The sequence below is a fragment of the Trichomycterus rosablanca genome, chromosome 1 (genome assembly GCF_030014385.1).
Source record: "Trichomycterus rosablanca isolate fTriRos1 chromosome 1, fTriRos1.hap1, whole genome shotgun sequence".
Classification (NCBI taxonomy): Eukaryota; Metazoa; Chordata; class Actinopteri; order Siluriformes; family Trichomycteridae; genus Trichomycterus; species Trichomycterus rosablanca.
The window spans coordinates 34,939,485-34,956,592 of NC_085988.1; the positions used below are offsets into that span (position 1 = coordinate 34,939,485).

Below are 17,108 nucleotides of genomic sequence, written 5' to 3' on the forward strand. Positions count from 1 at the left end.
AGCTGGCCTGTTGTTCAGATGGGCGGGACTAAGTCGGATATGGGTCTCTCTCTGTCAGACTGGTGCAATTACGACCTCTCCTTGCTGATTAGAGGCGCCTACACAGAGATGAGGAAAGAGTGCTCTTAGGGTGTGTCTCTCCGTACACAACGCTAGGCATTGGTGGAGAGGAAGCGTGATGCAATTGGGCAATTGGATGCGCTAAAGGGGGAGAAAAAGGGAGAAAATACATTAAAAAAAAAGAGCTTTGTTGAGGGCAGGCACTGATGTCGGACCAAAAGGTCTGGCACGCAATCAACAATTCATCCCCAGTGTTTAAAGGGGTTAAGGTCAGGGAACTATGCAGGACACACTGGAGTTCCTCCACACTATTCAAACTACATCGTTATAAACCTCGCATTGGAGGATTGTTGGAAAAGTGGAGGATTTTATTTTAAAAGGTTGGATCAATTTTATAGAATTAATTTAATACACTGGTAAGCAGTGGGTGTAGGGTTTGGCATGAGACGGCATCTTGATTTTGCTGTTATCAAACTTTTTCTGTGGATGCATGTTTGGGATTACTGTCCTCCTGCAAGATCTGATCACAACTCAATTGTAGCTTCCTGGCTAAGCGTGCCAAATAATTTAACATCACCCGGTACCAGGCGTAGCAGTAAATTACCCTAGCCCAGTGTTCCCCAACAACCGGGCCACGGACCGGTACCAGTCCGTGGGTCATTTATTACCGGGCCGCACAAAAAGAATAAATAATTAGAGATTGCTACATCAGCAATGAAAACACTACTTTTTTACGGGTGTTATTGTCTCCAATCACCCCTAGGTGGGAGCAGCGTCTTGTTGCTGCTAAAAAAGCTCATTTGTGAGTAGTACAGTTATTCTATTTTAAATCCCCCCGCCCCTGCCGGTCCGTGAAATTATATCTTATATGAAACCTGTCAGTGGTGCAAAACAGGTTGGGGACTGCTGCCCTAGCCCACTAGTGCTGCGATCCAGGGTTTACATCCCCAGCGGTGCTATGGGAAGGATGGGTGTCTACATACAGACATGATTGGCTATGTCTAGGAAGAGCGAGAGGATGGCATCTGTCCAGGGTGTTTTACGACATTGCATCCAGTGATTCTGGGGAAAAAGGAACCACGTGTAACCCTAACCAAGGTAAAAATAAATAAATAAATAAAAAACTCCTGATGCTTTATGAAATCTGTCATTCATCCAACAAGGTTCCCAGAGCATTTACAGGTCCAACATGACACAGACCCACCACTGCACCTAACAGTGTAGATTAGGGTTTTGGGAGGGGGTTTGTTTGCAAAACCATCCCTTCCACACCAAATCCACCCACACTGTTACTAATGGAAAATATTGCACTCTTGACTGGAGTGTGCGTGTGTGTGTGTGTGTGTGTGTGTGTTTACTCAAATTTTGACTTTGTGTATTTTGTTAGACTCAGAGCTGTCATCGTTTAAGTCATTAGCATGAGGCTAAACTGTTATTAGTGAGGCAGGCTGTTATTATCTGATGTCAGCAAGGTCATAGTGAAACTCACAGTGTGGCTGGCTATGACTGAGAGAAAATGTCCTACCTATGAAGGAAACTGTGCTGGAGTGGAGGAGTTGCTCAGCCCACAGTTGGCAGGCCTCAGAATGGGTCAGGCTCTCTGCTCCGTAACACAGCTGATACTCTAGTTTGGGGAGAACATGCACAGGAACGGCCTGCACCAACAGAAATTGCAGTTAATCTATGTATATGTACAAATGGGTGAAGAATTTATGATAAAAAAACTAAATGAGTAAGTGGAAAAACTAAATGAGCTGCCAGTGACTGGATAAAGACTTTGAGGACTGAAAAGCAGCATCGTGTCAGTTTAGAAACTGCATTTTTATCATGTTTTTAACCAGCAGGCAAATTCAAATATTGAATACGCCAAAAGAATGACCCCTGCATGAGACCCAGTGGCTTATTACTGGCTTGGTTTAACTGTACTTTTCATTTTAGAGGAAATGGCTACTGCTTTTTCTTCCTCTTTTGGCTGCTCCTTTAAGGAGTTGCCACAGTCGATGATTCGTCTTCATCTTGCCTTGTCCTGAACATCCACCTCCATCACCCCAACCACCTGAATGTCCTCCCTACCCAGCTGTAAACCTATTCTTGGGCCTCCTATCCTTCTCCTGCCTGGCAGCTCTAGCCTCAGCACCGCTGTCTCAATATAACTCTTATCTCTCCTCTGCCCAGACCTCAACAGTTGTCTCATCGCCTTCCTAACATCCTACCTGAGCTGTCCCTTTAATAAACTCATTCTTGTCAGCAGTGGTGGGCTAGTGCATTTGACTGCTGTGCCAGCCCAGTGCAATGGATTTCTTTTTTGACTGCAAGTGCTCTCATTCAAAATTAAACTGTCCCATTTACGAAGAATGATGTGTAATTAAAAGGTTTGAGGAGTATAAAAATACTGTAAAATATATGACAGACCTTTTGCAGTGACCTCAGCCTAATTAAACACCTATAGAAGACCTGAGATTGACGTGTTTTATGCAACATTTATTTTAATTGCAACAGTTTCAGATACATAAAAAACAAACTTTGTAACTTTTGAACTCTTTATAACCATTATTTGCAGAAGAGCATCTCTTAGGAGGCAGAAATGCTACAACCACTGAAGGATTCACTCCTGTTAGACAACAACTGGGTAGACTCTTCGAAACTGGACAGTTAAAGATGGACGGAGTGCTTCACTGGCTGAAGGACCAAGTCAATACTGCAAACATCAACTTACCCTGAAAGCCTTTTTCTCACATCTGGGATGAGCAATAGCCACAGTGCTGCGTACCATCAGCAGCACATCTAGCAGGCTGTAGAGCTTATAGAGTACATTAGACTCCTGAGGAGCTTCATAGTCCTGTTCGTCCTCGACACTCGCCAGCAGATCCTCTCTCAGCAACCCTGGCACAACATATAAACAGGTCAATGCCAACTCTCAAAACATGCTTTAAAGCAACATTTTAACATGCTTTAAATGAAGGCAGCTGGACAGACAAGAGATGTTTGTTCTAGCTTAAAGCAGACAGCTTCATTAACTCGTTTAGTGTTTACACAGCAACTGGCCCCAACAATACTCAATAGAACTTGGGGTTTAAATTCCATTTGATTTACCATCAGCATATGAGATGCATGGAATGATCACAGTGAAAACAGTAAAAGCAACAATGTAATGATACATTCAACCTGTAGCAGGAGCTTTTATCAACTTGTACCCAATTATTCTTTGATTTTCCACTTTTAATATTTATTTATGAGGATTTTAATGTCATGTTTTACACACTTTGGTTACATTCATGACAGAAACAGTAGTTACGCATTACACAAGATTCATCAGTTTACAAGTTTATTGTCAAACACAGGCAAGGTACTGGACTAGTAAGCAGAAGGTTACTGTTTCAAACCCCACCACTGCCAGGTTGTCACTGTTAGGCCCTTGAGCAAGGCCCTTAACCCTCAATTGCTTACACTGTGTACTGTAAGTCGCTTTGGATAAAAGCGTCTGCTAAATGCCAAAAATGTAACTGTAAATCTCCAATTCACCTGACTGCATGTTTTTGGACTGTGGGAGGAAACCGGAGCTCCCGGAAGACACGGGGAGAACATGCAAACTGCACACAGAAAGGACCCAGACCGTTCCACTTGGGAATCAAACCCAGGACCTTCTTGCTGTGAAGCGACAGTGCTACACACTGAGCCAATGTGCCACCCATCCACTTTTAATAAAGCTAACAAAATCACTGCCTGAAAAACTCATTCAAAAGATGCACCATACATGCAAAAGTATGTGGACACCTTTGCTAAGTGTATACAAATAATTCTACACCACATTAAAGACAACAGTCTGGCAAAGGCTAATTCCTGTTCCAGGTCCATAAAGACATTGCTTGACCAGTATGGTGTAGGACAAGTGTTGTGTTTTGATGTTAATTGTGAAAAAAGCACTAAAATGTTTGTTCAAAATGTCCCATAAGTATTTAAGTTGAAACCAACTAATTCTACTCATTTACTAATCCCACATATTTTGTAGATGGTGGCACAGTCACCCTGAAAGATGACATGATTATACCTAAAATGACAGGAATATTTCATTTTCATAATCATATCCATCTTCTGTTGGCCAAAAGAAAACCTGATTGTCATATTAAGCAAAACATGCAAATAAATTCATTATAGTTGACCCTGTAATGGTGCATGTTTATCTTGGATCGAAAAAATAAAGTGGCCACAACAAACAAAATTAACAAGGAAAAAACACAATAAAAAGAACAAAAGGACCCCCAAAAAGTCACATATGCACAGAAAGAAAGCAAGAAATGAAAAACAAATCTATACAAATACTAACTTTTCTTTTGTGTTGAGGGTTGAGAGGAATTGGGGACTGCAGTTTCATTGTGCAGACCTTCTTTAGAATCCAGGTAGGCGGATACAGAGGGTTTAACCAGAGTGTGGTTACTGGTTTTTCCCTCTGGAGACTGCACTTCTGAAGTCGGTGCTTTTGCCAGCTTCTGCTCCTTACTTGTGGATTTCAACATAGCGTCTTGCATTCGCAAAATGTTTCCCAGCTGGTCGCAGTCCTTCGAGATTCTCTGTCTTTTGGTTCCTTTCTTTGCGTCTTTGGTGGGGCTGATGGGACTAGTGATCCCATTCGGATCAGAGCTGTGTTCATTTAGTGTGGATGTGTTAAGGTGAGCGATACTATCTGGAGATAATGATTGCTCCTGGGTCTGCTTTTTGGATTTGGAGTTAAGTTGGGAGTCGGTGTCATCAATGATGAGGCGTTCTTCATCTGAATCTACACCGAGAGCTGAGATGTTTAGGAAGGAATGCTTTAGTCTCTTGGCTGGAGGATGCTCTCTAAAGGAGGACTCTCCTCCGGTGGAAGCGTTACTTGAAGGGTCCTCTTCAGATAAGGAATTCAAAGTAGTATGAGCGCTCTCCTCCACTGAGCTGTCCTCTAAATCAGTCTTGGCTGGCGTGGAGGATGCTAAAGAAATGTCTGTCTGTATGGAAGCTTTTTCAGTTGCTGCAGGCAAGCTGGTATCTTTATCTAAACCTACATTATCTTGACTTTTGGATTTATTTTCTTTCTTTCTAGGTTGACTTGACTCTCCAAAAGACTCCAAATCAGTTACATCCACTTCAAAATCTATGTCAGCATCATCAAATGTAACAACAGCTCTGGAACTCTTCTCCTAAACAACAAGAAATAAACTACTAAATAAAAAATGAGTAAAAAAGCATAAAATGGTAGATTCTCATAGAGAACTGTGACCAAAATCTAATTTACTAGACTTCTACATTATAAAGTACCGTATATTTATAAGCATGGATAAAAAACGCACTTACGTCTGTTTTATTGGAGTAGTCCTCTGATGCTAGAAAGAACACAGAACGTGGGCTTGTCGTCTTGTATGCCAGTTTTACACTTTCCTCATGAATAAGGTGATTTCTTTCTCTGAACGTCATCTCAGTCTTCAGGAGTGGAGGGTCAATATACACCGTTTTACTCCGACTGCTACCTATATAAATACACTCATGTTACCAACAATACAATAACTGAAATCAATCACCTTTAGTAACCATGAATAAGTTTCTTAAACATCTGTAAGGGTAATTTGTCAGATTTGTCATTTGTGGAGATCTTCTACAGTTGCTCTAATGGATTATGCAGAACTTAACAGCGCTTTGTCTTATTCCAATCCTGCTAGTAGTCACAAACCCTCTGACAGAGATCCAGCTTTCTGACTATGCCAGACATTCTTTGGTAGTCTTAATGATCTAGTGATACAAGCAGCAAAGCAATCCCAAAACATCTATAAGGTCTACTATGTCTGATCATAGGAACTGTGTTTTCTTTCTTTTCTTTGAAGGCATCATTTAATTTTCTATAAACAGTACAACGAGTTCACCAAAAAGCTCTATTTTGATCTCATCTGTCCACAGGATTTTCCTCAGTTCAGTTCTGGCAAACTTCAGTCTGCCTTTTAAATGTCTCTGTGCCAGCAGTGGGGTCACCCTTAGCCTTATACCAAACAGTCCCATTTAAATCAGATGACTACAGATAAAGCGAGCTAGCACACAAGCTTTGACTGCAATTTTCTTTACAGTCCACCAGTAACAACCTCAGACCTCTAACCACCCTTCTGGTTTATCATTTCAGCTTTTTGGGTTGTTACAACACAAACAAAAGTATAATCATGTAAATACATTTGTTAGTACAATCATTTTTGGTAGAACTGGTACATTATCAGAGAGAAGTGCAGTGTCCATGACTTTATTAAAAAACTAATAATGAGGAATAGCATACAGTTGCAAAAAATATTACAGTTTATTTATTTGTTTATTAGGATTTTAATGTCATGTTTTACACTTTGGTTACATTTATGACAGAAACTGTAGTTACTCGTTACACAAGATTCATCAGTTCACAAGTTCAATGCCAAACACAGTCATGGACAATTTTGTATCTCCGATTCACCTCACTTGTATTTCTTTGGACTGGGAGAAAACCGGACCTCCTGGAGAAAACCCACGCAGACACGGAAAGAACGTGCAAACTCTGCACAGAAAGGACTCGGACCGCCCCACCTGGGGATCGAACCCAGGACCTTCTTGCTGTGAGGCGACAGTGATACACACTGAGCCACCGTGCCACCCTATTATAGTTTAAAGTGGAAACAGTATGTGACTGTGAACTGATCAAATCTGATCCAAGGTATCAACAGTGTGGATTTGAATATAGACAGGTTTGAAAAGTAGAGAACTGGAGTTTTCAGTCAGTTATTGATAAAACTGGGTGTCTTGGCTTGCTACCATAAATCAACTAACAGCTATTAAACTTCAGTTTGATAATCAGAAGCTTGCTGTTCTACTTAAATGTAATATTCTATAAATAATTACAAACTATTTACACTCTGAGGCCAAAAACAGCCCAAACCATGATGCTTCCTTAACCAAGCTTAATGATAAAGTTTTGGTTCTGGAGAGCAGTGCATTTTTTCTTCAAACAAAAACATGTTGTGCATTATCAGCCTGCATTCTTTCCTAATCTCTCCACATGTGGAATACCTTGGTGGTCTTTTATAAACTACGTAGTAACAATCTGCAGTGGCAGATGTAGATTACATGAACATTATTGATGAATAAGCAAAGTAACATATTCTGCCAAATTAACATGGAGGTTGGCTAACTGCTCACCTTTTGCAGGGTTCAGTTTGATGCAGACTGGCAGCTCCCATGCTTCAATAAAAGTAGCACTGTTCAGGAGCTGGATAAAAGCTTCTTTTGCGAGGCAGACATGAGGCTCATATGTAGCGCTGAGCATTTCTGCATTTCTGTCACTGCTGATCGGCTGCAAAACAAACACAGCAAAAAGCTTAATATTAAGGACAGCAGCACCCTCTAGTGGCTGTTTTGAGGAATCGGACAATTCAGTAGGTCTAGGTGATGGGACAATTTACCTCAACGTAATAGTAATTTTTTTTCACCTTGATTTATAATTTTAGCCAAAAAAAAAAATATATATATATACACACTGGTGCTGGTCATAAAATTAGAATATCATGAAAAAGTTGATTTATTTCAGTAATTCCATTCAAGAAGTGAAACTTGTATATTATATTCATTCATTACACACAGACTGATATATTTCAAATGTTTATTTCTTTTAATGTTGATGATTATAACTGACAACTAATGAAAACCCCAAATTCAGTATCTCAGAAAATTACAATATTACTTAAGACCAATACAAAAAAAGGATTTTTAGAAATGTTGGCCAACTGAAAAGTATGAACATGAAAAGTATGAGCATGTACAGCACTCAATGCTTAGTTGGGGCTCCTTTTGCCTGGATTACTGCAGCAATGCGGCGTGGCATGGAGTCCATCAGTCTGTGGCACTGCTCAGGTGTTATGAGAGCCCAGGTTGCTCTGATAGTGGCCTTCAGCTCTTCTGAATTGTTGGGTCTGGCGTATCGCATCTTCCTCTTCACAATACCCCATAGATTTTCTATGGGGTTAAGGTCAGGCGAGTTTGCTGGTCAATTAAGAACAGGGATACCATGGTCCTTAAACCAGGTACTGGTAACTTTGGCACTGTGTGCAGGTGCCAAGTCCTGTTGGAAAATGAAATCTGCATTTCCATAAAGTTGGTCAGCAGCAGGAAGCATGACGTGCTCTAAAGCTTCCTGGTAGACGGCTGCGTTGACCTTGGACCTCAGAAAACACAGTGGACCAACACCAGCAGATGACATGGCACTCCAAACCATCACTGACTGTGGAAACTTTACACTGGACCTCAAGCAACGTGAATTCTGTGCCTCTCCTCTCTTCCTCCAGACTCTGGGACCTTGATTTCCAAAGGTAATGCAAAATTTACTTTCATCAGAGAACATAACTTTGGGCCACTCAGCAGTCCTTTTTGTCTTTAGCCAGGCGAGACGCTTCTGACGCTGTCTCTTGTACAAGAGTGGCTTGACACAAGGAATGCGACAGCTGAAACCCATGTCTTGCATACGTCTGTGCGTGGTGGTTCTTGAAGCACTGACTAAAGCTGCAGTCCACTCTTTGTGAATCTCCCCCACATTTTTGAATGGGTTTTGTTTCACAATCCTCTCCAGGGTGCGGTTATCCCTATTGCTTGTACACTTTTTTCTACCACATCTTTTCCTTCCCTTCGCCTCTCTATTAATGTGCTTGGACACAGAGCTCTGTGAACAGCCAGCCTCTTTAGCAATGACCTTTTGTGTCTTGCCCTCCTTGTGCAAGGTGTCAGTGGTCGTCTTTTGGACAACTGTCAAGTCAGCAGTCTTCCCCATGATCGTGTAGCCTACAGAACTAGACTGAGAGACCATTTAAAGGCCTTTGCAGGTGTTTTGAGTTAATTAGCTGATTAGAGTGTGGCACCAGGTGTCTTCAATATTGTACCTTGTCACAATATTCTAATTTTCTGAGATACTGAATTTGGGGTTTTCATTAGTTGTCAGTTATAATCATCAACATTAAAATAAATAAACATTTGAAATATATCAGTCTGTGTGTAATGAATGAATATAATATACAAGTTTCACTTTTTGAATGGAAGTACTGAAATAAATCAACTTTTTCATGATATTCTAATGTTATGACCAGCACCAGTATACAGTGTATCACAAAAGTGAGTACACCCCTCACATTTCTGCAAATATTTTATTATATCTTTTCATGGGACAACACTATAGACATGAAACTTGGATATAACTTAGAGTAGTCAGTGTACAGCTTGTATAGCAGTGTAGATTTACTGTCTTCTGAAAATAACTCAACACACAGCCATTAATGTCTAAATGGCTGGCAACATAAGTGAGTACACCCCACAGTGAACATGTCCAAATTGTGCCCAAAGTGTCAATATTTTGTGTGACCACCATTATTATCCAGCACTGCCTTAACCCTCCTGGGCATGGAATTCACCAGAGCTGCACAGGTTGCTACTGGAATCCTCTTCCACTCCTCCATGATGACATCACGGAGCTGGTGGATGTTAGACACCTTGAACTCCTCCACCTTCCACTTGAGGATGCGCCACAGGTGCTCAATTGGGTTTAGTCCATCACCTTTACCTTCAGCTTCCTCAGCAAGGCAGTTGTCATCTTGGAGGTTGTGTTTGGGGTCGTTATCCTGTTGGAAAACAGTTTTCGAAGGGAGGGCATCATGCTCTGTTTCAGAATGTCACAGTACATGTTGGAATTCATGTTTCCCTCAATGAACTGCAGCTCCCCAGTGCCGGCAACACTCATGCAGCCCAAGACCATGATGCTACCACCACCATGCTTGACTGTAGGCAAGATACAGTTGTCTTGGTACTCCTCACCAGGGCGCCGCCACACATGCTGGACACCATCTGAGCCAAACAAGTTTATCTTGGTCTCGTCAGACCACAGGGCATTCCAGTAATCCATGTTCTTGGACTGCTTGTTTTCAGCAAACTGTTTGCTGGCTTTCTTGTGCGTCAGCTTCCTTCTGGGATGACGACCATGCAGACCGAGTTGATGCAGTGTGCGGCGTATGGTCTGAGCACTGACAGGCTGACCTCCCACGTCTTCAACCTCTGCAGCAATGCTGGCAGCACTCATGTGTCTATTTTTTAAAGCCAACCTCTGGATATGACGCCGAACACGTGGACTCAACTTCTTTGGTCGACCCTGGCGAAGCCTGTTCCGAGTGGAACCTGTCCTGGAAAACCGCTGTATGACCTTGGCCACCATGCTGTAGCTCAGTTTCAGGGTGTTAGCAATCTTCTTATAGCCCAGGCCATCTTTGTGGAGAGCAACAATTCTATTTCTCATATCCTCAGAGAGTTCTTTGCCATGAGGTGCCATGTTGAATATCCAGTGGCCAGTATGAGAGAATTGTACCCAAAACACCAAATTTAACAGCCCTGCTCCCCATTTACACCTGGGACCTTGACACATGACACCAGGGAGGGACAACGACACATTTGGGCACAATTTGGACATGTTCACAGTGGGGTGTACTCACTTATGTTGCCAGCTATTTAGACATTAATGGCTGTGTGTTGAGTTATTTTCAGAAGACAGTAAATCTACACTGCTATACAAGCTGTACACTGACTACTCTAAGTTATATCCAAGTTTCATTTCTATAGTGTTGTCCCATGAAAAGATATAATGAAATATTTGCAGAAATGTGAGGGGTGTACTCACTTTTGTGATACACTGTATATATATTGGATGATGGTTTGGAGCCTGAGAAAACTCAAAATATGATGTGATAATCCTGGACAGATAGTGGGTACAGAACCCCTGGTTATGTTTACTCCTTAGTAGTAGATACAGTTACATACAACGTTTACATAGACTTTGTGACATGTATGTCATGGAACACTAATAATTTTATCAACTGGTATTTTTCTGTAACTAAAGTTTTCAAAAAAATACTTGAACCAATGTTGAATTACTAAATTGAATGACTAAATGACAAAAGAAAATTCTGGAGCTGGGCTTCTTACGTCCTACTTGTGCAAGACTCTCTCGTTGTATTTATATTTGTGACCTAAATAAATTAAGTTGTATTTAAAATAAAAAAAATAACTGGTAGCTTAGTGGGTAGAGGTCCGGGCTCTTAAGGAAAGGTTTTGTGTTTGAGTCCTGGCTCTGCCAAGCAGCCACTGTTGGGCCCTTGAGCAAGGCCCTTAATCTGGATTTGCCATACAATGGCTGACCCTGCGTTCTGACCCCAGCTTCCAAACAAGCTGGGATATGTGGAAAAAGAATTTCACTGTATTGTACACATGTAAAGGTATATATGATGAATAAAGGCATTCATTTATTACATTTATAAGGTACTAGTGTCAGTTACTAACCAACAAAATTAGAAAAGCACATAAAGTTCCTTCATATGAGCTCATAATGCAATTTAATATTTTTATATAGTTACTTCCTGTTATACTTAAAATGTTAACACTTATCAGTAATACAAATTTTTATTAATTGCTTTAACCTAGTCAGGGTTGTAGTGGGTCTGGATCCACTGGGACCATTGGGTGGAAGGTCAGCCCATAGCATCTCTGAGATTCGAACCTTGATCTCTGTGGTGGTGGGCATGTGTAATAGTTCGCTGAGCCAGTGGCTAAATTGAGCCAAATTATTTAAAATCTAATTTTACATTCTTTAGAAAACAGTGGTGCAGTTTTTAATTCAACTGTGCTATCCCACTACCGCTGAGATCAAGGGTTTCCATGCCTAGCAATGTGATCGGCCGGATGGGCATCTACATACAGACATGATTGGCTATGTCTGGCAGTGGATGGCTTAGGCCCTGCGATGAACTGGCATCCTGTCCGGTGTGTGTTACTGCGTTGCATTCAGGGATTCTGGGGAAATCGGATTTGCCAAATTTGACCCTGACCAAGAAGAAGCGAAAAATGAAATCTGATTTTGATCTGAACTGCATATGAAGGTTGAAAAAGAATACTTACTGTGTGTGAATTATTGGCTTTTTTAGAGGGAGGAATCACCGCTGACACTGACTCGTAATCCACAGCAAGTTGTGTATTTTCCGGCAACATTCTTTTTTCTGTCATCTGTATGGAGCCCTAAAACAACACAGTCATCAACAGTCATCAAATAATGCTAATAACTCAACAACTGACCAGAGGCATACTCCAAAATGAAAGTACAGACTATTTTAATATAACAACAATTGCATTTGTAAAAATTGGCTGTTTTTCCCCCTTTTCCTCCTCTCTTGTTTCTGCCACCACCACCTCCAACTTCAGTTGAGAAGCCAAAACTGTCATGCCCTGTTTCAGCCATTGTGCTTCCCCTTTGCAGACACATAGCCAAACGAGAGTCTGCGTGTAGGCACCTGGCCAGCTGATAGCAGAGCTGAGATTCAATCTCAAGAGCTCCTACTCTCAAAACTGGTGGTAAAACTGGCGTTTACTGTCTGATTAGCCCTCACTCTTCCAATTTACAAGTCAAGTCTAGGCTGAAACAGCCTAGCCACTGGGAGGTGCACTTGTCAGTGCGCTCCCAGTGCTGGTCCCATGCATGGATAAACACAGGAGGGTTGCATCAGAAGGAGCATCCCACGTAAAATTTGTGCCAAGTGTGGTATGTAGACCAGATCCGCTCTGCCGACCCCCTAAATATACTGGATCAGTCAAAAAAAAATAGCAGGTTGTCATTTTAACAATTATAGATTGTTATGATAACTAAACTATCGTTTCCGAACCTGGATTTAAAGACTTTATAAGGTTTAGTAGTAGCAGAAATACACTATTCTTACCATAGCAAGGAGGATTTTCTCAAAATTAAGGGAAATGTCAGAAACAAATTTCCCTCCGGTTAAACTGGTGATTTCTGCAATAGTGTAAATCTGTGGGTAGTTCTTCATCAGGTCCAAACAGTGTTGAAAATATTCCTGTAATGAAAAGGTGGAAACACATCAGTAAGGGCACTAAACTCACAGGAAATGTGCGTAATTTTTTATGGACCTTGTATTTCAAAAATCACAGATTTCACAGATTATTATTATTAAATAACACTCATAAATTGAATGACAGAATAAGCCCTAACAGTTGAATGTAAACGTAAAACATCTGTCTCAAAGCCAAAAATTATCATCCGTGTTTTGACACCCCACCCTGTGTCCACAGAATTGGTTGGGAGTTTTCCAAACTCAGTTACCTGAGTAGGATTGCTAGACCAAATTAACCAGTAGATGCCTTAATCATAACTTTGTAAGGAAGCAGAGGGTGGCAAACCAAACAAAAGGGTGTAAAACATGACATTAAAATTCGAATAAACAAACAAACAAACAAACAAACTAAGGCAGCAGAAGACGAGACAAAGTTTGAAGGCACACTGAATGGGGGGATACCTCTGTATAGCGAGCAGCACCTGGGGGCATATACTTATAATCATCAGCGCATAGTCTGGTGACATCCTGCAGGTACTTCATAAACTCTGCCACTTCTGTCTTGGCTTTCACCATTAGAGTCTAATTTCAACAGCAGACAAAGAAAAGAATTGTAATTTCCAGATGTGTGAATATGTTCATAACTTGAAAAGCAGAAGGGTAAAAACACAGATATTAATTATATTAAACAGAACGGAACTCACCGGCGATCCTGTGCGGTACAGCTTGTTTCTTATTAAGAAGAGATAGGTCACTCTGTCTTTGCGGCTGAGAGAGGAGAAACAGGGATAGGGCACTTTTGGGTTAGGAAAGTCATTTTGGTTTTTAGACTCAGCCAGGTCATTATTGCAGTCAGTAAGCATCTCTGTGCTGTTGGACTCGCCATAGCTGTTTGAGATGTTGGTTTGTGGGCTGATTTTGTTCTTTTTGTCCTGCTTTATTTCTGAGGATGGAGAAGCTGGTGTTGTTTTACCCTCTTCTTTCACGTTAGGTTTCACATCAGGGCTTTAAACAAAAAAATTATGATTAATTTTTGTTCTGATGGTAAAAGAACAGCAAATTATGAGATGTTATATATTATATAATAATTAATCAAACACATTTTATTTACTCATTAATTTAGTTGCTGCTTCATACTGGTCAAAGTTACATTCTGTCTGGTACCACCCAATAGTAGGTAGGCTGGTTTGGTTTAACTGCCACTTCATATTTAAGACATACAGGTTTAGGTATGATAAGAAGTCCAGAATTTTCCCAGGCGAGGTCTTTTTTCTAATTTCATTCTAGGTAGTAGCCTAGTCTTTTGGGACTTGGTACAGTAAGTTAAGTAAGTGTTTTATGGTAAAAATGAGTTGCATGACTGAAGAAAGTGCTTATCCATAGCAAGGCAACATATCACAATTCAGGAGAGTTAAGAGGAGCCAAATCAACATCAAGCATTTTTTTAAAGGTTGGGGGAAACATGCAAAACTCCTCACTGCCAAAGACCAAACGTGAGGATCAAACTCAAGCCCTTAGGAGCCATGTTACTGTACTACACTCTAGTGCAGTCTAGTTATAGAGAGTGAACTGCCCATTAATAGCTTCTAAATGATAAAGCTTGTACGATAGTATGTAAAACTTCACCTTTGTAAGTTGGCCCAGAGCTCTATGATTGTCGGAGCTAGAGAGAATTTATCAAAGACATCTTTGGAAAAGGGACCAGGGTCTGTGACAGGAGCTGAATTCCTGTACAGAGAGCTGTGTTAAAAACAAAACAAATCTGACCAACATCACAACCTACATTTACTCAAGGTATTATTTTAATGTAATGACAAGCACCATGAAGAGATCACTGCAAACAATCAGTTTATCTGGTTTATTTATTTATTAGGATTTTAACGTCATGTTTTGTTCATGACAGACACTGTAGTTACTCATTACACAAGATTCATCAGTTCACAAGGTTATATAGAAACATGACGTTAACACATATATATCTATATATATATATATATATATATATACACACACACACACACACACCGATCAGCCATAACATTAAAACCACCTCCTTGTTTCTATACTCACTGTCCATTTTATCAGCTACACTTACCATATAGAAGCACTTTGTAGTTCTACAATTACTGATTGTAGTCCATCTATTTCTCTGTATGCTTTGTTAGCCCCCTTTCATGCCGTTCTTCAATGGTCAGGACCCCCACAGGACCATCACAGAGTAGGTATTATTTGGGTGGTGGATCATTCTCAGCACTACAGTGACACTGACATGGTGGTGGTGTGTTAGTGTGTGTTGTGCTGGTATGAGTGGATCAGACACAGCAGCGCTGCTGGAGTTTTGAAACACCTTACTGTCCCTGCTGGACTGAGAATCGTCCACCAACCAAAAACATCCAGCCAACAGCGCCCCGTGGGCAGAGCCCTGTGACCACTGATGAAGGTCTAGAAGATGACCAACTCAAACAGCAGCAATAGATGAGCGATCGTCTCTGACTTTACATCTACAAGGTGAAATAACTAGGTAGGAGTGTCTAATAAAGTGGACAGTGAGTGGACACGGTATTTAAAAACTCCAGCAGCCCTGCTGTGTCTGATACCAGCACAACACACACTAACACACCACCACCATGTCATTGTCACTGCAGTGCTGAGAATGATTCACCATCTAAAGAATACCTGCTCTGTGGTGGTCCTGTGGGGGTCCTGACCATTGAAGAACAGGGTAAAAGCAGGCTAAAAAAGTATGTAGAGAAACAGATGGACTACAGTCAGTGATTGTAGAGCTACAAAGTGCTTCTATATGGTAAGTGTAGCTGATAAAACGGACTTTGAGTGTAGAAACAAGGAGGTGGTTTTAATGTTATGGCTGAACGGTGTATATTCTACTGAACTAGAGGTAAATCTGTGGCAGTGCTATTTTTTGTACTTAAAACAACTGACTACACAGCAAAATATTACAGCACCACAACACATTAACTGAAACATTTAGCTAATATGCTATTCATCTAAACTCAATTATAATTAAGAAAAATTAAAAAAATTTAACTTACCACGTCAACTCCATACCGGTGCGTTATACTCAGCGTTCACGTTTCACTACTCATACTCAACGTCTACACGCGCGATACATAACAACTAATCGATGCAAATAGATCCTCACACCCTATACTAGTGCCCTTTACAGGGAATGAGATCACTAAATATACTCTCTATCTAGTGGACTACATGCTCAACAGCGTTTTAAATGATTTCTACACGCTACAGACGAAAGTGTATTGATAAAAATTGACCGTGTAGAAACAAGAACCCTGTTTAAAGTTCTACAACTTGTAGAAACGTAATAAAAACAGGAATAAGTTTTTTGTTAATTCTCTTCAACCTTTATTTAACTGACAAAAGTAGAAAGAAAAGATTCCCAATGTTTTTTTCTTATGCACTAAATTGTGTTTTTAAATATAAACAAATAAAAAGAATTCGATGCCTGCAATACACTAAAAAGTTGGGACAGAGCATGTTTACTGCTGCATTACATCACCCTTCAGATGAATAACACTTTTGTAATCGTTTGGGAACTGGCTATAATAAATTGTTGCAGTTTCGCAAGTGGAATTTAAGCCCATTTTTGCTCGATAGATGACTTCACACAGCTGCCTCACAGTCCATGGTTGCTGTTTGTCTGAGTCTTTTTCATGATACACCATACACTTTTAATCAAATATAGATCTGAACAGGGGCGGCTCGTTCCTTAGGGCGATCGGGCGACGCACCACCAAAGGACGAAAGGGAAGAAATTTTTCTATCACAGCTGTGACTGTTCTGGACAGTCTCTTGCCTCTGAATATCGTCCAATCAGCGTCAAGTTGTGTTCCGTACAGTACCGCACCTTTTGGGGCGATTTCAGTCTCACTGAAAATCGCCCGGATTGCTCTCACAGACTCTCATGTTAAGGCTCTTTTTTTCAAACTGCAGGCGCTGCAATACAATCTGAATGGGTTCCGGGAGGGCTCGCACTTACGTGCTTGCTTCACACGTAACCTGGTGTCGCGATCTCGTCACCATGACTACCATCACCTCAGTTCCGAGCAACACCATCGTGTCAGGAAATGCCATTGAGTCGTCGTAGTAATCATTAATGATTAATGG

General features: G+C 40.9%; 1 protein-coding gene across 1 annotated transcript in view; it reads right to left on the bottom strand.

The window, feature by feature from the left end:
* ice2 (interactor of little elongator complex ELL subunit 2) overlaps nt 1-16,149 on the bottom strand; it is a 35,346-nt gene extending 19,197 nt beyond the window's left edge. The window contains exons 1-11 of the mRNA XM_062991875.1: nt 16,016-16,149; nt 14,592-14,693; nt 13,670-13,970; nt 13,428-13,547; nt 12,834-12,968; nt 12,022-12,138; nt 7,240-7,393; nt 5,389-5,561; nt 4,385-5,234; nt 2,777-2,943; nt 1,586-1,715 (exon numbers count right to left, since the gene is read on the bottom strand). Coding sequence (XP_062847945.1) covers nt 1,586-1,715; nt 2,777-2,943; nt 4,385-5,234; nt 5,389-5,561; nt 7,240-7,393; nt 12,022-12,138; nt 12,834-12,968; nt 13,428-13,547; nt 13,670-13,970; nt 14,592-14,693; nt 16,016-16,029 — 2,263 coding nt within the window. The 5' untranslated portion in view covers nt 16,030-16,149. The remainder of the gene's footprint in view (nt 1-1,585; nt 1,716-2,776; nt 2,944-4,384; nt 5,235-5,388; nt 5,562-7,239; nt 7,394-12,021; nt 12,139-12,833; nt 12,969-13,427; nt 13,548-13,669; nt 13,971-14,591; nt 14,694-16,015) is intronic.
* Nucleotides 16,150-17,108: the final 959 nt, after the last annotated feature.